This window comes from Cololabis saira, chromosome 19 (genome assembly GCF_033807715.1).
Source record: "Cololabis saira isolate AMF1-May2022 chromosome 19, fColSai1.1, whole genome shotgun sequence".
NCBI classification, from domain to species: Eukaryota; Metazoa; Chordata; class Actinopteri; order Beloniformes; family Belonidae; genus Cololabis; species Cololabis saira.
This window is the reverse complement of record NC_084605.1, coordinates 8,203,811-8,225,876: the sequence shown is the minus strand read 5'-3', so window position 1 is coordinate 8,225,876 and position 22,066 is coordinate 8,203,811. Positions and strand designations below refer to the sequence as shown.

Sequence of the window (22,066 nt, the reverse complement as noted above, 5' to 3'; positions counted from 1 at the left end):
GGTTCTGAAGGAGAACGTGTCCTTGAAGGTTAAAACATAACTATTTTCAGCCGTGGATGAATCCACGGCCCGGGCTGTAGTGAGGATGTGTGGAAGCGGGACGGTGAATAGAAAAAGAGGATTCCTTGAGTCCCCGACTGTTAATAACCTCCTCCTGACTGTGACAGAAGACGAGGAGAACAATGAGGAAGAGGAGGAGGAAGTGTCTGTTTTCATTTACTCGGAGAGGGCGTGATAGACTCCTCATTATCTAATTTAATTACGTCTTCCTGCACCTCTTCTGTACATTACAGAGTCTGGAAACCCTGGTCCACACTCTTAAGGCCTGGAAAACCGCTGTGTGTGTGCATGTGTGTGTGAGTGCATGTGTGTGCAAGCCTGTGTGTGTGTGAGTGTGAGTGCATGCGTGCGTCAGCAGCAGTGATTGACAGCTGACATTAAGTTGTTTAGCAGTAAAATGTCAGAGTCTGAATATTCCTGTGCCTTTGTTTGACCCTGTCTGGCTGCCGTAGAAGCAGCAGAGTCTCTCTGGCAGAGAAGACCAGGAGTCTGTGATCTGCTGGACTCCGAACACATCCATGAAACCTCCACGGTCTTGGACGAGACCCTAAGTGATGCGTCTCAGCTCCTTGAACATCCTACAAGCTGGACTTGCGAGTTGCTCGTTGGGTCCAGTGGCTGGGAAGACTCCGTAGAGGTGTCAATCGTCCACATCCGCCCAAGCCATTCCTGAGATATGTCCTCGTAACAACGCCCGTCCGTCTGAACATACGTCTTCAGAAACCTCTAAAAACTCTTGGTCTTGGTCCAGTTGATGGTGAGATGTTTAGGTTCAAGCTAAATGAGTCCAGACAGACGTGAACTCTAAAACTGGAGGATCTTGAGACTTTCTACCATGCAGGACCTTCTCAAACTGGTTCCTGGCCAGTCGGGAAGCAGGATTCTTGGTCAGAGGAGGAAAACACCTGAAAAAACGATATTTGTTCGGGACCTGCCGTGACCCTGACCGCAGGAGACATGGAGTGCCAACAAAGGTGGGCTTGTCCATCTGTCTCCTCAGGTTTGAGCCTTGGACTCCTGTTTCACGTGGTATGGACCTTTACAGACACTTTTTCTAATATTGTCCGGATCTGAGTGGAGACGGGGATGCAACTTAGTCCGTCTGGGTGGTTTCCATGGTAACTGGTAAACACACACACTCACACACACAGAAGGACAAAAGAGACAGAAACCGCTTTTAGGCTACAGTTTGGGTCTCTGAGGGACTCTGCAATATTGATTACCCAGCATTCTTTGCTACTCATGTCTAATGAGCCTGCAGAAGGACAAAGTGCTGCCACACACCCACTCAACCACACAAAACACACACTGCCTTTTCCCTGAACAGATGGTCTGTAAACAAATCAGCAATTTTCCAGAAAGAGAAAATCAAATTTTCTGATGAAAATTAATGAATAATCAATTGGTGCTGCTTGTCATCCATCCCTCCGTCTTTAAGTTCTGCTTATCTGGATTCAGGTGGTGGCCCTCTCCCTTGCCACCTCCTCTAGTTCTCCTGAGGTAATACCGAGGCGTTTCCCAAGGTCCCCTCCAGGAGCACTTCCCTGATCCCGATGTACAGTTTCCTACGGATCTCCTCCCCGTTGGAGATGCCCACAACACCTTCCTGAGGTGTCATTGAGGCATCACCAGATGCCTGACCCATCTCCTCTGGATGTGGAGGAGCAGTGACTCCAGTCTCTCCTGGATGACTGAACTTAAACGGACTTAAGCCATCTATCTGTCCATCCTTCCATCCATCAATGGACCCACAGATCACCGTGTCCTGAGTCACAGCTTCTTACTCAACTGGCGAGACACCAGGGCGTTCCCAAGCTAGGTCAATGGGGCTTTTATGACGCTTTTCCACAAGTACCTACTCAGCCCGACTCGACTCAACTTGCCCTCGTTTCTTTTCCATACCCTGATCAGAAGTAGGCGGGTTGGAGCAAAGCTGCTGTGACGTACTCGATTGTGCAACACAAACGAAAGAGTAAGATGCCAAAGACAGAGAACATGGATGAGTTGGTATATCTTCTGTTTGCTCTGTGGTTTGTATTCAATATAAAATTAAAACAACGGAAGGGGAGAAGGCTTCAAGCCGCGAGTCGCTCTTGAAATGACGTCACATCCTAACTCAGACATCTGATTGGCCAACCGCCTGACCAATCGGTGGCATGTAGTGTGATGACATCAGGAACAGCCCGACTCAGCCGCTTAGAACCTCGGCAGAGTAGTTACAGAAAAATTATCTACTCAGCATGGCTAGAACCCTAGTGAAAAAGCGCCAAACTGAGGCAAGGCGAGTCGAATCTGGCTGAGTAGGTACTAGTGGAAAAGCGCCATTAGAGTCCTTGGTCTTCCTCGAGGAAGTTTTCATTTGCAACTTTGCTACTCACAGTTTGAGACCATACGTCAAAGTTGGAATGATTGATTGGTAATTCCAGTCTTTCCTGAACACGACAGACCAATACAGGCCCAATCCTCCTGCCAGTATCCTGCTCCGTCCTACCATCACCTATGAACAAGACCCGGAGATGTTTGAGCTCCTCCACTAGAAGCACCGACTCACTCTCAACCTCAATCCACGCTTTTACAGCTCCTGATTCTCTTCCCAGCTGCTTCCCACTTGGCGGAAAGCTGGCTCAGCTGGAGGTCAAAGACGTCAATACAACCACATCATCTACTTAGCTGCCCCAAGAAATACAGTCCCTGAAGGTTATGAACAGAATCAGGAGAGGGCGGCACTGTTGCAGTCCAAATCAAACTCGGGTTGTGCAGGGACCAAATTGAGCACCACACAGGACGCGGTGGTGGAAGGCCTTCCCCAAGTTCCCAAAACACGAAAAGACTTCAGCAAACTCCTACATGCTGTCCTTGTGAAGTTAAAGACCTGGTTCAGTGGTCCACGACCGGGACGAATAAATCCAAGTTCCAACCGTCCGCTGTAGTTGGAAGCCATTTGGGCTTCGTCAGAGCTTGGTACCAGCAGAGGTATTTATATGCAGCGCATTGAATGTTGTTCTGCAGCTGCCACTCATGCTCGATGTCTTAAATTCCTTTTTCTTTAGTTCAACGTCATTTTAACATCTGTGTTTTGTTTGTGAGGTAACCCCGGCCCTCGCCGCTGATGTAACTGGTTCTTGCTGGTTACCAGTCCAAGGTTTTGGTGCCAATGGTGCTGAACTGTTGCTTCCTTCGCAACAGACCGGCTAGAGGTTCGGCGCTAGGTTCGGCGCTAGGTTCGGCGCTAGAATCATAGAACTGGGCCAAAGTTGCTCTCGTCGTTTCAGAGGTTGTCCGTTGTCTAAAGATAACCTTTGACCTCTAATCAGCTGCTCACACACACTCAAATAGCATTATCGCCATGGTAACCCCCCACCATCCACAGTCTCAGCTGATTGTCACCATCTCCAGGAGCCAACGCAACTTGTCTCCTTTCTCCTCCCCTCCCTCTTCACCTCCTAGTTTGTTTCCTTCCTCCCTTCACCCCCTTTCCTTGCTCCCTCTGTTTCATTCTCCCTTTGAACGGAGAGACGGAGCCATCGAGGTCGTAAATCTACACACAGGACAGATTAAGCTTTCAATTTGTTATGTGATAAGCAGGGAAGTCCCCACACACACACACATACTCTACTACTGCTGATATTTACGAGCAGGAAATTAGGGCGTACCGCAAATTTATCTCCACAAAGTCACACACACCAACTGCCAGAGTTAATATGCTCTATGAGGTAGAAAATGTAGTCGCAGTGTGAGGACAAGTTACACTGACGCTGAGGTGTGTGTGTGTGTGTGTGATTTACGCGCCGCTGGCAGCTCTGTGTGTGTGCATGTGTGCGTGTGTGTGTGTGTGTGTGTGTGTGTGTGTGTGTGTGTGTGTGTGTGTGTGTGTGTGTGTGTGTGTGTGTGTGTTGATGCGAGTCATTTCCACTTTCTCGTCTCAGCTGCCGCCTTTAAGCTGAAAACTCCTAACGTTGCTGTCCCTGTGAAGAAAACCTGGAAACACGTTTTTTGCTTTTCGTAAACGGCCAGCAGCACTAAATTAGTTTTTTGCCCCTGTAAAGGTTCCTGAAGACCACATTACAGGGCTGTTCCTCGTAATGGAGACACGTGCAAACGGCCCGGCCCTGAGATCTGTCCAGTCCATTTCAAGGACTGAAACCGGGACAACTAGAACTGAAACCAGGACAACTACAACTAAAACCAGAACTAGCAGAAGTGAAATCAGAACTAGTAGAACTAAATAACTGAAACTAGAAGGACTAGAAGAGATGAAACCAGGACAACTAGAACTGAAACCAGGACAACTAGAACCAAAACCAGGACAACTACAACTAAAGAACTGAAACCAGAACTAGCATAACTGAAACCAGAACTAGCATAACTGAAACCAGAACTAGCATAACTGAAACCAGAACTAGCATAACTGAAACCAGAACTAGCATAGGCTAACTGAAACCAGGACTAGCATAACTGAAACCAGGACTAGTAGAACTGAAACCAGGACTAGTAGAACTGAAACCAGGATTAATAGAACTGAAACCAGGACTAGTAGAACTGAAACCAGGACTAGAAAAACTAAAACCAGGACTAGTAGAACTGAAACCAGGACTAGCATAACTGAAACCAGAACTAAATAACTGAAACCAGGACTAGTAGAACTGAAACCAGGACTAGAAAAACTAAAACCAGGACTAGAAAAACTGAAACCAGGACTAGTAGAACTGAAACCAGGACTAGTAGAACTGAAACCGGGACTAGAAAAACTGAAACCAGGACTAGTGGAACTGAAACCAGGACTAGTGGAACTAAATAACTGAAACCAGGACTAGAAAAACTGAAACCAGGACAACTAGAACCAAAACCAGGACTAGTAGAACTAAAACCAGGACTAGTAGAACTGAAACCAGGACTAGTGGAACTGAAACCAGGACTAGTGGAACTAAATAACTGAAACCAGGACTAGAAAAACTGAAACCAGGACAACTAGAACCAAAACCAGGACTAGTAGAACCAAAACCACAACTAGCAGAACTGTAACCAGGACTGGCGTAGATCTGCTGAAACTCCCTGTTAGGTGTGTGGTCCTCAGGTCTCCCTTGATTTGCCGGCATCCCGTCCTGATACCACAACTTCCTGCAAACTTCAATCCAGATCTGTCCTCAGTCGGAAAAATAGGTTCAGGAACCAAAAATGGGACAAAAATAACACCGAAAACTCTTCACAAGTCCATACCGTCAGTGGCTGAATGTCTTTTAGGAGCTCGAACAACAACTTCCCCACAAACACGTGTTCGGGCCTGTTGCTCTAATTATCACCAAATGTTGGACAGGTTTCTGCTAATTAGCATCCGCGGCTGGTCTGAACACAGAGCTAATTAACGGCTATTATGACTCTCACACACACACACACACACACACACACACACACACACACACACACACACACACACACACACACACACACACACACACACACACACACACACACACACACACACACACACATCCAGATTGCTGTTTTATAGTGGAAGAAAAACGGTGCAGTTTCCACACTTATGAAGACGCGTTTGTTTCAGTGTCAGATGGCTTCACAGGCTGAAGAACTGAGCAGCAGCTGTTGCAGCACACACACACACACACACACACACACACACTTATGCACACACACAAACACACACATGCACAGCAGGTCAAGGACACATGAGATGTGCTCCAGATGTGTGGTACACGTCCTTCAGTGATGTTTCAACACGTTTCAAGGAAACAACAGAGATGTTGTTTATCAGAGAGTTTGTCTTCACGGTGCGCCAGAACCGTCTAACGAGCCGCGGTTTTTACCATTTTGGTCCAAAACTGAAGAAATATTTAAACTATTCAATAATGTTTTCATAAAGTCATGTTATATGACAAAATAATAATGTCTCTCGTTGTCCAGAACCTCTTCTACTCCATCTTTCCATCATCTTCCTCTCATCGGGGGGGGCTAGCAGGTCCTGGGTCCTTCTCGAGTCCAAACACGTCTAACCCCAGAGCAGCAACCTGAGCAACCACACGTTACAGCAGAGCTCTGCTGGTCCTGGTTCTTCTGCACTTCAAATGAGGACATTTTAACAAATTTGATTAGAGTGAGCATAAAGTAATATCAAATAGCATCATAGATAGCCAATGTGTTCCAGCCTCTGTCCATTTGCTACATGGTGCTTTGCATATCTGATCCGTAACACGCTGGAGGAACAATGACTTACATGCATCAATAACCCTTTTAAAACCAGAATATTGGCAATAACCCGAATTTGCACGGCCATGTAAACACCAATAACCCCTTTGAATAACCCGAATTTGCTCATATTCCGGTTTTTAAAAACCCAAATATGACCCCTGGGTTACTCCTTTTAAAACCCAAATATTCAGTCGTGTAAACGCCAAACAGGATTCTATCTAATCAGGAGTCTATGACCTCATCCTTGGGTTATCACCTCATCTCATCCTTGGTTTATCACCTCATCTCATCCTTGGTTTATTATGACCTCATCTCATCCTTAGTTTATCACCTCATCTCATCCTTGGGTTATCACCTCATCTCATCCTTGGTTTATCACCTCATCTCATCCTTGGTTTATGACCACATCCTTAGTTTATCACCTCATCTCATCCTTGGTTTATGACCACATCCTTAGTTTATCACCTCATCTCATCCTTGGTTTATCACCTCATCCTTGGTTTATCACCTCATCCTTGGTTTATCACCTCATCCTTGGTTTATCACCTCATCCTTGGTTTATCACCTCATCCTTGGTTTATCACCTCATCCTTGGTTTATCACCTCATCCTTGGGTTTATAACCTCATCCTTGGTTTATCACCTCATCCTTGGGTTTATAATCATCATCCTTGGTTTATGACCTCATCCTTGGTTTATCACCTCATCCTTGGGTTTATAATCATCATCCTTGGTTTATAACCTCATCCTTGGTTTATCACCTCATCCTTGGTTTATGACCTCATCCTTGGTTTATCACCTCATCCTTGGTTTATGACCTCATCCTTGGTTTATCACCTCATCCTTGGGTTTATAATCATCATCCTTGGGTTATCACCTCATCTCATCCTTGGTTTATGTTTATGACCTCATCCTTGGTCTACAACCTCATCCTTGGTTTATGACCTCATCCTTGGGTTATCACCTCATCTCATCCTTGGTTTATCACCTCATCCTTGGTTTATCACCTCATCCTTGGTTTATCACCTCATCCTTGGTCTATGACCTCATCCTTGGTTTATCACCTCATCCTTGGGTTTATAACCTCATCCTTGGTTTATCACCTCATCCTTGGGTTTATAACCATCATCCTTGGGTTATCACCTCATCTCATCCTTGGTTTATGTTTATGACCTCATCCTTGGTCTACAACCTCATCCTTGGTTTATGACCTCATCCTTGGGTTATCACCTCATCTCATCCTTGGTTTATCACCTCATCCTTGGTTTATCACCTCATCCTTGGTCTATGACCTCATCCTTGGTTTATCACCTCATCCTTGGTCTATGACCTCATCCTTGGTTTATGATCTCATCTTTGGGTTATCACCTCATCTCATCCTTGGTTTATCATCTCATCCTTGGTCTATGACCTCATCCTTGGTTTGTCATCTCATCCTTGGTTTATCACCTCATATCATCCTTGGTTTATCACCTCATCTCATCCTTGGTTTATCATATCATCCTTGGTTTGTCATCTCATCCTTGGGTTATCACCTCACCTCATCCTTGGTTTATCACCTCATCTCATCCTTGGATTATCGCCTTGGTTTATCTTGTGAGTTCAAGTTCAAGATACAAACCTTTTCTAAAGTGTCACAAACTCGATTCACAGACTCTAGAATCAATAATGTTTAATCACTTATTGACACTAATTAAAAAACCTGATGTGTATGTGTTTGTGTTTGGCAACAGGTTCTTTCTCAAATTCTTCCTGAAGTGTAACCAGAACTGTCTGAAGAATGCAGGAAACCCACGAGACATGAGGAGGTTTCAGGTAACACACACACACACACACACACACACACACACACACACACACACACACACACACACACACACACACACACACACACACGAATGAATTCATTTCCCGAAAGGGCAGGACATGGCTTTGAAAGACCTATAGTGCCCATACTACATTGCAGCAGGCACTGAGCCTTATTGCTTTGCAGATAAATGTGAGAGGTCAGCAGGGATGGCTGTTTTTATTATTATCATTGTTATTATTATTAATAACTGAAATCATTTAGGACCGTGTCCTTTAATCATCTGTTTATTAGTGTGAAAACATAAAACTCATCTGGTTGAAGTGGATCTTAGTATTATACAAATACAGATGAGCCATAGTTCCCATTACGGCACTTTAATCAGGTTCAGGTGTGGACTCGACCATGTCATTCCAAATCTACATGGGTCAGCTCTTGCAGGTCTGCTGCTGTGTTTGGGATCATTTCCTGTCACGTGACCAGAGGTGGGTAGAGTAGCCAAAAATTGTACTCAAGTAAAAGTACTGTTACTTCAGAATAAAATGACTCAAGTAGAAGTAAAAAGTAGTCATCCAAATAATTAGTTGAGTAAAAGTAAAAAAGTACTTGTTGAAAAAACTAGGTACTGAGTAACTGTTGAGTAACGTCTGATTTATTTTTTTAACACAACCATTCAAACAGTAAAAAAGTACAAAATAATCATCTTCAGGCAAATTAAATAAATAAAATAAAATTAATGAAAAATAGCTTAAATTAAAATAATCTTAAAGTAAATTCAAGTACTTTAATAAATAATAAAAATAAAATAACAGAATACATAAAAACATAAATAAATAAATCTTCTGCGTCTGCATGGTCTGCATTGCTGATGACAAATCCTGTCCCGCCGACTGAGGTTCAATATGGTCACGTGACGAGACTACACGGCGCAGCTACGTTTGATTGGTGAAACACAGTCACATGGTATCCTGGCGGACTTCTCTCTTTTTATGGTTCCGCGTTAAATCGACGGCGTAGCGGCCGGCGTAGGGTATGCGGCGACGCGCAACGTACGATAAGCATCGCTTAACGCGAAACCATAAATCAGCCTTCAATAAATGCGCCTCTCTCTCTCTGAGAGAGAGAGATTGACGCGTACGCGGAGGGGATAAAAGAAAAGTAACAAGCTCAATGTAGCTTAATGTAGCGGAGTAAGAGTAACAGTTTCTTCTTCACAAATCTACTCAAGTAAAAGTAAAAAGTATAGTGATTCAAAACTACTCCTAAAAGTACAAAATTTCCCAAAACTTACTCAAGTAAATGTAACGGAGTAAATGTAACTCGTTACTACCCAACTCTGCACGTGACCCAGTTTCACAGAGGCTTTAGAAGTCCAGGACCTGGATCATCAAAACAGCCCCAGACCATCATCCCTCCACCACCGTGCTTGACAGTGACTACTTTTACATGCAGTCAAAATTCAGGTTATTACTAATATTCCGGTTACTGAAACATTCGGAATATTCCGTTAACATGCGTAAGTAAACAGGGTTATCCCTGTTTACATGGTAATTAATCATTCGGGATATCTGGATCAAACCAGCGACGCGCGGTGAACGTGATGACGCAATTACCGTCATTTCCGCTTCTTCTTCCTGTATCTAAATTCAAAACAAATCCTGCTTTGCGCAACTTTTCGCTCACCTTCTTGTAAATCTTGCTATCCCGGTACTTTCCACCATCTACAAATGCAGAAATGTTCATATCCTTCATTACATTTATGAAGTGATTAGTCTCCTCCTGGTCTTGCGTTTCTCCGTGTTTATAAGAACTTCCTGGACTCAAAAGACCAGGATTCCTTGTAAACAGAGCATGCGCAGAAAACAAATTCCTTTTCCGTTTGATGGGGATATTCCGTTTGGCGTTTACATGACCCAATATTCGGGTTTCAAAAGGAGTAACCCAGGGCTCATATTCGGGTTTTGGTAACACTTTACAATAAGGGTCCCTTAATTAACGTTAGTTAATGCATTATTAAGCATTAATTAACAGTTTAATAATAGTTAAATAACCATTATTATGTATTACTTAACATTAATTAGCATATTAGTTAATGCATTAATAAACAGTTAATTAATGCCTACTGCTCAGAGTTAATTAATACATTAGTAAGCATTAATAAACGTTACATGATGTAATTATTTATCCTTATGTATGCATTACTTAGTATTAAGTAATACATTAGTTAATACATAAGTAAAATGTTAATAATGTCCCTAGTAATGCATACATAAGGATAAATAATTACATCATGTAACGTTTATTAATGCTTACTAATGTATTAATTAACTCTGAGCAGTAGGCATTAATTAACTGTTTATTAATGCATTAACTAATATGCTAATTAATGTTAAGTAATACATAATAATGGTTATTTAACTATTATTAAACTGTTAATTAATGCTTAATAATGCATTAACTAACGTTAATTAAGGGACCCTTATTGTAAAGTGTTACCCGGGTTTTTAAAAACCGGAATATGAGCAAATTCCGGTTATTCAAAGGGGTTATTGGTGTTTACATGGCCGTGCAAATTCGGGTTATTGCCAATATTCAAGTTTTAAAAGGGTTATTGACTGCATGTAAACGCAGTCACTGGCTCTGAGGGGTTTCTGCTGGTTTCTCCAGACACGGTACTGGACATGAAGACCAAACATCTCCACGTTGGTCTCATGTGTCCGTCCCACACTGTTCCAGAAGTCTGCTGGTTTGTCCAGACGCAGATTTTAACTTAGTCTCCTCAAGTCTATAGAATCATTAATGGGGTACTTTGTATTTATTTATTTGTTTTATTTTATTTTTTAAGAAAAGAATGTTCCGGTGAAACCTTCAGTTCTCCTCGGTTCTCATCTCGTATGAAAACATGCCACTTCTTGAAAGAGACGTCTGTTGGTCCAATGATTAACTGACTGCTGAGATAACGACTTCACGCGCCGACGTTCATCAGCCACTTAGCGGCGAGGAGCCGACAGATTACCAGTGACAGCGGGATGCAGATCAATCCCACTATTGATCTGCTACAGTTTCCTGTCAGACACTAAAAGAGCAGCTATGATACGGCAGGGGGGAGACGGGGAAGAGATGTGGGGGGGATGAATGAGGAGACGGGGGGGAGAACAAGGAAGGAGACAGAAGAGGAAAGGCAAGTTTATTTGTTTATTCGTAAGTCTTTTACTCCAATCAGAAGATAAGTAGCTAAAATTATGACGGCTAACCATTAGCACCTCAAACTGCAATGTTACTGTCCATCAAAGCCAGGAGAAGCTTCCAGTGCTGTGAACAAACATCCTGCCTTGTCCCAGTACCAAAAGACCTAATCTATCTTCTAGTTGGGGCTATAGACCTGTAGCCCTAACATCTCACATCATGAAAGACCTGAAGAGACCCCCGCCACACACACATACGCACACACAGACTTTTATTGCAAACAAGGACCTTTCAGGACCATGGTGAGATCCCATCATACACCTGCTTCCACAAACCCACAGTCATCCAGACAAAGCGGCAGCTAGGGATGGGCGGTACGGACTAAAAAATGTATCACGATAATTTCTGGCATTTATCCCGATAACGATAAAAATGACGATAAGAAAATACCAATTCAACTCCACCTTTGTAACTATAAATCTATCACCACATTCAGTCTTTGGAGCCAAATCACTGCTGTAAAAGATACTAAATACTAAACTACACCGATTAAATTGAATTAATAAAAACCAATTAAATGAGTTACACCTGTACTGCAAAACTGTAAAGACTCAGATCTGCCATGTTTGTTACACAAACACGTATCAACGGGAATTTATCTTTCTTTCTTTCTTTCTTTCTTTCTTTCTTTCTTTCTTTCTTTCTTTCTTTCTTTCTTTCTTTCTTTCTTTCTTTCTTTCTTTCTTTCTTTCAGGCTCATTTCTTTCTTTCTTTCTTTCTTTCTTTCTTTCTTTCTTTCTTTCTTTCTTTCTTTCTTTCTTTCTTTCTTTCTTTCTTTCTTTCTGCCTCATTTCTTTCTTTCTTTCTTTCTTTCTTTCTTTCAGGCTCATTTCTTTCTTTCTTTCTTTCTTTCTTTCTTTCTTTCTTTCTTTCTTTCTTTCTTTCTTTCTTTCTTTCTTTCTTTCAGGCTCATTTCTTTCTTTCTTTCTTTCTTTCTTTCTTTCTTTCTTTCTTTCTTTCTTTCTTTCTTTCTTTCTTTCTTTCTTTCTTTCTTTCTTTCTTTCTTTCTTTCTTTCTTTCTTTCTTTCTTTCTTTCTTTCTTTCTTTCTTTCTTCCTTCCTTCCTTCCTTCCTTCCTTCCTCCTTTCCTTCCTTCCTTCCTTCCTTCCTTCCTTCCTTCCTTCCTTCCTTCCTTCCTTCCTTCCTTCCTTCCTTCCTTCCTTCCTTCCTTCCTTCCTTCCTTCCTTCACGTACGTTGTGTGTGGATTTAACACAGAACCATAAATCAGTTTTACACAAAAACATCATCAACAGGAATTTATCGTTTTTACCGTGAGATGATACATTCTTACTGTGGGGAATTCTTTTGACGGTATATCGTGAACGGTAAAATATCACCCATTCCTAGCGGCAGCGCTGAGAGGTTCATATTCTTTGACTTCTCCGGTTCATTTAACACCATCCAGCATGACTACGTACAGTAAGACCCTCCAGAAGACAAAGGTGGACCCCTTCACAATCACCTGGATAGCTGACAAACAGACCACAGTTTGAGTCCGATCAGGTGGTCAGCAGCACAGGAGACTGTACTCTCACCACTCCTCTTCACCCTGTACACCTCAGACTTCCAGGACAAGTCGGAGTCTTGTCATGTGCAGAAATACTCAGATTACTCTGCAGTTGTGGACCACAGACTGAGTTCAGAGAACTGGTGGACCGTTTTGTGGCATGGTGTGGGAACAATCATCTCAACTTTAATGTGAACAAGACAAAGGAAATGATTGTAGATTAGGTCAGATAGAATTTCCATCATGGGAGAAGAAATTGAGGTAGTGGAGGAGTATAAATACCTCAGTATTCACCTGGACAGCAGTCGGTCCTTCGGGGTTTGCAGCAAGATGTTGAATATCTTCTAAAAGTCTGTTGTGGAGAGTTCAATCACATCTGCATTCATCCGTTGGGGAGCAGCAACAGAACCAGAGACTTAAAGAAACTGAAAAAACTGATCAAGAAGGCTGGTTCTGGTTCTGGTTCCAGTTCTCTGAAGATGATTGTGCAAAGGAGGATAGTTTATAAACCCCTACAGGAGAACCTTCAGACCTCCTCTACATGAGATCCCTCAGACCTCTACAGGAGATCCTTCCTGAGCACAGCTACGACCATTAGGAATGGGTGATATTTTACCGTTCACGATAAACCGTCAAAAATATTCCCCACGGTAAGAATTTGTCATCTTGCAGTAAAAACGATAAATTCCCCTTGATGACGTTTTTGTGTAAAACTGATTTATGGAAGGAAGGAAGGAAGGAAGGAAGGAAGGAAGGAAGGAAGGAAGGAAGGAAGGAAGGAAGGAAGGAAGGAAGGAAGGAAGGAAGGAAGGAAGGAAGGAAGGAAGGGAGGGAGAAAACAAGGAAAGGAGGAAAGAAGGAAGGAAGGGAAAAAAGAAGGAAAGAAGGGAAAAAAGAAGGAAGGAAGGAAGGAAGGAAGGAAGGAAGGAAGGAAGGAAGGAAGGAAGGAAGGAAGGAAGGAAGGAAGGAAGGAAGGAAGGAAGGGAGGGAGAAAACAAGGAAAGGAGGAAAGAAGGAAGGAAGGGAAAAAAGAAGGAAAGAAGGGAAAAAAGAAGGAAGGAAGGAAGGAAGGAAGGAAGGAAGGAAGGAAGGAAGGAAGGAAGGAAGGAAGGAAGGAAGGAAGGAAGGAAGGAAGGAAGGAAGGAAGGATAAATTCCCGTTGATGAGGTTTTTGTGTAACAAACATGGCGGATCTGAGAGTGAGATAGATTTATAGTTGAAAAGGTGGAGTTGAATTGGTATTTTTTTTATCGTAATTTTTATCATTATTGGGATAAATGCCAGAAATTATCGTGATACATTTTTTAGTCCATACCGCCCATCCCTAACGACCATCTTTGATGTCTCTTAGAAGAAGCTTTGATAATGAACATTGCTGCAACATCTAATTTCCATTCAAGATTCATAAAGTATAACTGAAGTAAAGTAAAGTGAAACAAAGTGAAGGGAAAACAGTCAGTTCTACTGTGTGGATCATCCTGGGGTTGGTCGGAGTCTGCTCCTCCAGGATGGTTCCTACCAGAGCTGCTATAGTCAGGCTAACTGTCCCTCAGCAGGTTGTAAATAAAGTTTTCTCCGTCTCTAATTGCAGGTGGTGGTCTCTACGACCGTGAACGTGGACGGGCATGTCCTCGCTGTGTCCGACAACATGTTCGTACACAACAACTCCAAACATGGCCGCCGAGCCCGAAGACTGGACCCATCTGAGGGTAAGCAGGTTTCTGTACGTCTCAGCCAATCACATTTAAGCGTGTTTATAGCCGCTGCCATCAAAGAAGTGACTACAAAGACTGAGCTGCAGAGCTGTCAGGTGCTGGTTCAAACTGGTTCTGATTGGTTCTGACTGCATCGTCGTTCCTAAAGAGACAAGTATAATTGTTGTTTGAAGAGAAATCAGCCCAGAGGATTGTGGGTAAGAAGAGCAGACACCTCCCTGTCCCTAGAGAGGACGGTGTGTGTGCGTGTCTTCCCTCAGACTTTTCAGTCTCTTTAATTGCTCTCCTAATTAATAATGGTAACCATGGAAACCCCCCTTCCCGTCTGAGTTCTGGATGTTTCTCCAGGTTCAGCGGACGCCTGACAGCAGCTCCACTTACGGACTTTAACTGGTTCCACCGCTGAAGTGATCAGTATTTTTTATGAGATACATTTAAATCAGCCTTCTAGCCCAGGGGTCGGCAACCCAACATGTTTTAGAGCCGTATTGGACCAAAAACACAAAAAACAAATATGTCTGGAGCCGCAAAAAATGAAAAGTCTCGTATAAGCCTTAGAATGAAGGAAACACATACTGCATGGATCTATATTAGTTAGAACAGGGGGAAGATTTTTTTTTTCATTATGCACTTCGAGAAAAAAGTCGAAATGTCGAGAAAGAAGTCGAAATGTCGAGAAAAAAGTTGAAATGTTGAGAAAGAAGTCGAAATGTCGAGAAAGAAGTCGAAATGTCGAGAAAGAAGTCGAAATGTCGAGAAAAAAGTCGAAATGTTGAGAAAAAAGACAAAATGTCGAAATGTCAAGATTAATGTTGAAGTACAATCTCGAGAAAAAAGTCGAAATGTCGAGAAAAAAGTCGAAATGTCGAGAAAAAAGTCAAAATTTCGTGAAAAAAGTCGAAATGTTGAGAAAAAAGTCAAAATGTCGAGGAAAAAGACGAAATGTCGAGAAAAAAGTCAAAATGTTGAGAAAAAAGTCGAAATGTCGAGAAAAAAGTCACAATTTCATGAAAAAAGTCGAAATGTTGAGAAAAAAGTCGAAATGTCGAGAAAAAAGTCGAAATGTCGAGAAAAAAGTAAAAATTTCGAGAAAAAAGTTGAAATGTCGAGATTAGGAAAGAAAAAAGGAAGAAAAAAGAGAAGAAAAGGAAAAAAAGAAGAAGAAAATAAGGAAAAACAGAAAAAAAGAAAAAAAACCTGGGGCCTCATTTATAAAAGAGTGTGTAGGATTCATACTAAAAGTGTACGTAAAGCCTAAAGCCGAAAATGGCAGGCGATTTATAAAACCGCGTGCACGCACACTTGCACGCAATGTTCGCTTTATAAATCACAGTCCAGCTGGAAGGCTGCGCAGCTGAATTCGGCTCATATCCCACCCTCTACAAGCCCACTTTTTACCATAAATGGGCAATGCAAAGTAGTATTTGCATATGAATGAGCCTGTTGAGCATGCGCAGCGGCTTCCTGCAGCCTGTTTGGGAGTCAGGATGAATGAGACGCATGATGAGACGTGTCGAGCCACCGTGCCAATAAATTTCACGGAGACTCAGAACGAGATGTTGTGGATGAGGTGGAGGACAGGAAAACCACATTATTTGGTGGTCACAGTAAAAGTAGAAAAAGTATATAAATAGTATAAAATAAAGCAAGTGAGTGGCAGCACGCCGTTGCTGCACTAAATGCTGTGAGTGCCCCGGTGCAACTGGGGGGACATGTCCCCCGTCTTTTCAAAATCATGTTTTTGCCCCCCCCCCACTTTTTACAGTTTAGAAACTAACGGTAGGCTCAGCCTGTAATTGCAAATCATCCAGACACCCTGTGCGAAGGCGATGCGAGAACGGCCCGGCAGCCCGCTCCCCCTCCCCTCTCCCCTCAGAGCTGCTCTAGGCTGATTTATGGTTCCGCGTCACCAACGCAAAGCCTACGGCGTAGGTGCGCGTCGCCGCGTACCCTACGCCGTAAGCTCTGCGTCGTTTTAAAACTCATTATATATATAAAAAAATCTGTGTCCCTTTAGGAGCTCCATAGAGCCCCTAAACGCTCTACGGAGCCCCTCATTTGTTCTGTCCTCAGTCACTCTACGGTTGTCGCGGTGTGTGACGAGGAGGTTCCGCAGCACCAGAGTCCTGACTGACGCTGTGCTTCAAACACAGAGGGACACGATCAGCGCTATTATATTATAAGTCTGATATGTGATGACATTATTAAGAGTATGACATGAATCTGGCTTCATTTCACCACCTCACCGCCTGCGTCCCCATATCTTAAGACTGTTCCTATGGGAGGGTCAGGGTTGGCGTAGGGATACGCAGATTTTTCAGTTAGTTTTTTCTTTTTTAAATCCCAACCTTTGCGTAGATGGTGGCTTGCGCATCTTTCAAGCCCTGTTTTGTGCGCAAGCAAGCTTTATAAATGAGGCCCCTGGGCAGTTGGACTGGTTGGAACTGGTTCAGACTCCTGTAGATTGCTTGTAACTAATTCCCGACTGGTTTGATCTGGTACTGGTTTGGTCTGTTTGTCACTGGTTTGGGTTATGTCTGGTCTAACCTGGTCTAAACTGGTTTAGACCAGGTTCTGGCCTGGATCGGTGCGACTAGTGTGGATGAAGTTAAGCTCTAGTTTACTGTAGATGAGTTTACGTGCAATTTGACAAATTAGACTGCAGAGGACTAGTGCTGTTGAGGTGTAGAACTGTATTTTTACTAGTTTATTCAATATCTGGGACTTCTTTGAAATGGTCTAGACTGATTCTGGCAGGTTTTGAACAGTTGTGACTGCTTTTGAATGAGTGGATCTGGTATGGAACTGGCTTGGAGTGGTTTGATGTGGCCCGGCCGGGACTTGTTTGGACTGATTTTGCTGAGATCTGGGTTTGGTTTTCACTGACTGGGACTGGTTTGGATTAGTTGGGTCAGGTTGGGACTGGATGAGAATGATTTTAACTGACTGGAGATGGAAACAGCTGGCACTGACTGGTATGGAACCGGTTTAAAGTGGTTTGGTCCAACATGGGCCTTGTTTAGACTGGTTTAGGTGAAAACTGGGTTTGGTTTTGACTAGGGGTGTAACAATATATCGTGCCACGAAATTTCGCGATACAAAAATGTCACAATACGTGTCGTGGAGGTGACAAAGTGTATCGCGATATTGGATTATTAATATTAATCTATTGTGTTGACTAGTAACGCACATCCGACCGCGGCCGGACCGCGCGGACCAAAATCTTAATCTGCTCAGAAGAAACTAGTCCCGTTTTGAGCTCTGAACTTTTACTTATGTAAGTCTGGTGTAGAGTTAAGCCTTACCTTATTAAATTAAACCTTTTTCGGGTCGTGAGTAGGATAAACACGGGGACAACTTCTGCTGAGTTCCAGTGTACTTTAATGTCCCTCAACAGTGTAGGATTTTAGAACATCAACACAGCACCTAGTGCTGTATCACTCCGCCCAATCTAAAACATATTAACAACTACAGATAAACTGACTAGTGTCATTATAGTCCCTGATTTACAGAATATAAAGAATATATTTATAAAATAATGAACCCTGAATTACTAAAATAACATTCCTAACAAAAATAAATCTCCTCTTACACTTATAAGGTGAGCATGAATCAATCTTTTTTATGATGTAAAATTGTATGTATTTATTTACTTGTATTTATTTATTTACTTTTAGTTGTTAAATTTCTGGAAAAGAAAAAAGTCAAATCATACATGAGAGAAACTATTCAGTTTGTGGCAAAATATTTGTACTTGTATGAAACTGAAGATGCATAATGCAAACCTGACATTTACTTTTAGTTCAGTTTGTGGAAAATGGTTGGCCTGGCTTTCTCTTTAAAACTTAAACAGTTATAAAGCATTACAAACTGAAACAATAGGGCAAACGCACAGTATTGTTTTGTATTTTGTGTCTTTCAAATAAAAGACAATTTCCTCATGACTACCTCATTCAAGGTTGTTAAAAAAATACTGCTATAATATCATATCGTATCGTTATCGTGACCTCAATATCGTGTATCGTACCGTATCGTGAGATTAGTGTATCGTTACACCCCTAGTTTTGACTGATAGAGGGATGGTTTGGACTGATTTTGACTGATTGGGAGGAGGTCTGGGACCATGTTGGAACTTGTCACTGTTGTGACAACGGACCGAGTCAGATCTGCCATCAGACTCCCGACAAACAGTTATTACTGCCACGAAACCTGGAACGTGACGCGACGAGACAGAAGAGAGTGGAGGTCAGGTGCTGTAATGTCATTTGAAGTCATCAGTGATGAGATTAGCTGCACACACACACACACACACACACACGCACACTGCTTTCATTTCACTTTATAATTAATCTGCCGCTGCACTTGAAAGAAGAGAGAGAAGTAGTCATTACCGGCTGAGTGTGTGTGTGTGTGTGTGTGTGTGTGTGTGTGTGTGTGTGTGTGTGTGTGTGTGTGTGTGTGTGTGTGTGTGTGTGTGTGTGTGTGTGTCTTTGTAGTGCTGAAGTGAACTAAGCTAAAGCGGATAAAAGCCACGACCCAATTAATTCCTGGTTTGTGTGTATGTGTGTGTGTGTGTGTGTGTTTGTGTGTGTGTGTGTGTGTGTGGGCGTGTGTGTGTGAGACCCTCAGTAGTGCTGCTGTAATGTAGATCAGAGGTTCCAAACCTGTGGTTCACGGCCTTAACAGAGGTCATCAGATTTCTGACTTTGTTTTATGTAGCATAGATGAAACCATAAAGATAAGAAAGGAGGCCATCGTACAGATGGTTCCAGTTCCATATTGTTCTTTCACTCGCGGGATACCAGATTCACGCATTCGCGTGAATTAGGGATGGGCGGTATGGACAAAAAAAATTATCACGATAATTTCTGGCATTTATCCCAATAACGATAAAAATGACGATTAAAAAAAACTAAAACAATTCAACTCCACCTTTTTAACTATAAATCTGTCACCACATTCAGTCTTTGGAGCCAAATCACTGCTCTAAAATATACTAAATACTACTAAACTTCATCAATGGGAATTTATCTTTCTTTCTTTCTTTCTTTCTTTCTTTCTTTCTTTCTTTCTTTCTTTCTTTCTTTCTTTCTTTCTTTCTTTCTTTCTTTCTTTCTTTCTTTCTTTCTTTCTGGCTCATTTCTTTCTTTCTTTCTGACTCCTTTCTTTCTTTCTTTCTGACTTATTTCTTTCTTTCTTTCTTTCTTTCTTTCTTTCTTTCTTTCTTTCTTTCTTTCTTTCTGACTTATTTCTTTCTTTCTTTCTCTTTCTTTCTTTCTTTCTCTTTCTTTCTTTCTTTCTTTCTTTCTGACTTATTTCTTTCTTTCTTTCTGGCTCATTTCTTTCTTTCTTTCTTTTATTCTTTCTTTCTTTCTTTGTTTCAGGCTCATATCTTCCTTCTTTCCTTCCTTCCTTCCTTCCTTCCTTCCTTCCTTCCTTCCTTCCTTCCTTCCTTCCTTCCTTCCTTCCTTAAATCAGTCTTTACACAAAAACATCATCAACGGGAATTTATCGTTTTTACCGCGAGATGACAAATTCTTACCGTGGGGAATTTTTTTGACGATTTATCGTGAACGGTCAAATATCGCCCATTCCTAGCGTGAATGCACATAAACTGCACATTGCAGTTGTAGCCACTAGGTGGAGGCACAAACTACGACTTGGAACAGACTCACACGCGTTGTTTGCATGAGAACTATTTTTACAGAGGGGGGGAGTCGGGCTGTATCTGACGTCATCACTCTCCACCACCGATTAGTCGGGGGCGTGGCCGTCAGACGTCTGAGTCAGGAGGCGGAAATCAGCGAAAGAGCGACTCACGGCTTATTGTTAATTTTATTTAACAGGCAATGGCAGCAAAAGTCTGTTTCCTGATCCAACTCTGAGGTGCAGATGTTCATAAACCTGGTGGCTGAGGAGAGAATTAAAAAGGGATGTAGACGGGCGATAAGGAACGACAAGATCCACCAGGAGCTCTGTCATTTCTTAACTGCTCTTATTCTTCTGTTGAAATGATTCCAAACACAGCAGCAGCTCTACAGCAGATTGATGAAGAATAAAATGTTCTAGAATGACCTAAAAATGCTCACACGATTTGTTTTTGTTAAAACCAAAAAAAATTGTAGGCATGACTTTTAAAGCCTTAGTTAGCATATAGCTAAGAATTAACTGCAATCTACTGCGCTGAAAAGCTGAGGATGTTCTCTGCTGGAACATCTGGAGAGGTCCAAAAGGGCCAGACTATCTGTAGCTTAGAAGCTAACACCTCTGTCTGTCTCTCCCTCCCTCCCTCTCTCTCTCTGTGTTGGTGTCTCTCGTCCAGCAGCCACTCCATGTATAAAAGCCATCAGTCCCAGCGAGGGCTGGACGACGGGCGGAGCCACCGTCATCCTCATTGGCGACAACTTCTTTGACGGTCTCCAGGTCGTCTTTGGCACCATGCTGGTGTGGAGCGAGGTAACAAGAGCTGATCGTGCACACAATCGATGATCAGTACGCACACCCAATCATATCATCAATAACCTGTATCTGTCTCAGATGTGTCATGTCACCAACGTTTGTCCAAAATCACCAAGTTCTGTATCGTCCACAATCGCCACCATTTTGTCATCCACTCAGTGTATCCCAGAATGCATTATGTGGACTAGTGTACAATCAACAATCCTTGCTTTTTCGATATACGTCTCTGACATCTTTGATGACTTTTGTGTTTTTTTTAAATCATCTACAATTTTTGACATATTTAAAGTCTGTCATGTCTTTGAAGTCTTGGCCATTTATGTGTTTTGATTTCTCAGAAGTCTTAGATCTCTTTGTCTTCTGTCTTCTTTCACATCTCTGATGTCCGTGATGTCTTTTTGCTCTTCACCTTTGTGCATCTGTTTCCTCTTTCTTTTCTTCCTTTTTTTCCCTCTTCATCGTCTTTAATGCCTTTGATTGCTCTGATGTCCCTAATGACCATTAATGTCTTGGCCTTGTTTGACACCTTTTACTTTTTCAACATCTTTTCCTTTTTTGACACCTTTGTCTTCCATGTCTTTAATGACTTTGATGTCTTTGACATCTTGAATGGTTTTGACACCTTGTATTAATACCTTTGACATATTTAATGTTTGGACTTTGGTGATATATTTTATTTCTGGATCATGTTAATCATCTTGTAAATCTTTGACACCTTTCACGTATGTGTTTTTGTCCTCTGATGTTTTAATGTCTTGGTTTTTGCCATCTTTGTAATATTTGTTGTTTCTTTGACGCCTGTATTGTTGATGTCTCACGTGGTTTTGTCTCCAAAGTCTCTGATCCTTCTGTCTCTAACGTGTATGTCTCTGTTGTCCAGCTCATCACCCCTCATGCCATCCGGGTCCAGACTCCTCCCCGCCACATTCCTGGGGTGGTAGAAGTCACGCTGTCCTATAAGTCCAAGCAGTTCTGTAAAGGAGCACCGGGACGCTTCGTCTACACAGGTACCACAGTCACCCATTGACCCCACACCAAACATATTGTCACAGAAACAGAAACCACTTGA

The 22,066-nt window shown here is 42.3% G+C and overlaps 1 protein-coding gene across 5 annotated transcripts in view; it reads left to right on the top strand.

Moving 5' to 3' along the window:
- Positions 1-22,066, top strand: part of ebf3a (EBF transcription factor 3a) — a 67,844-nt gene that overhangs the window by 20,982 nt on the left and 24,796 nt on the right. For 3 of the 5 annotated variants that reach the window (XM_061707995.1, XM_061707998.1, XM_061707996.1), the window contains exons 7-10: positions 7,997-8,078; positions 14,415-14,532; positions 20,861-20,994; positions 21,878-22,004. In XM_061707995.1, the coding sequence (XP_061563979.1) occupies positions 7,997-8,078; positions 14,415-14,532; positions 20,861-20,994; positions 21,878-22,004 (461 nt within the window). The remainder of the gene's footprint in view (positions 1-7,996; positions 8,079-14,414; positions 14,533-20,860; positions 20,995-21,877; positions 22,005-22,066) is intronic. The other 2 variants (XM_061707997.1, XM_061707999.1) reach the window with 1 other exon arrangement.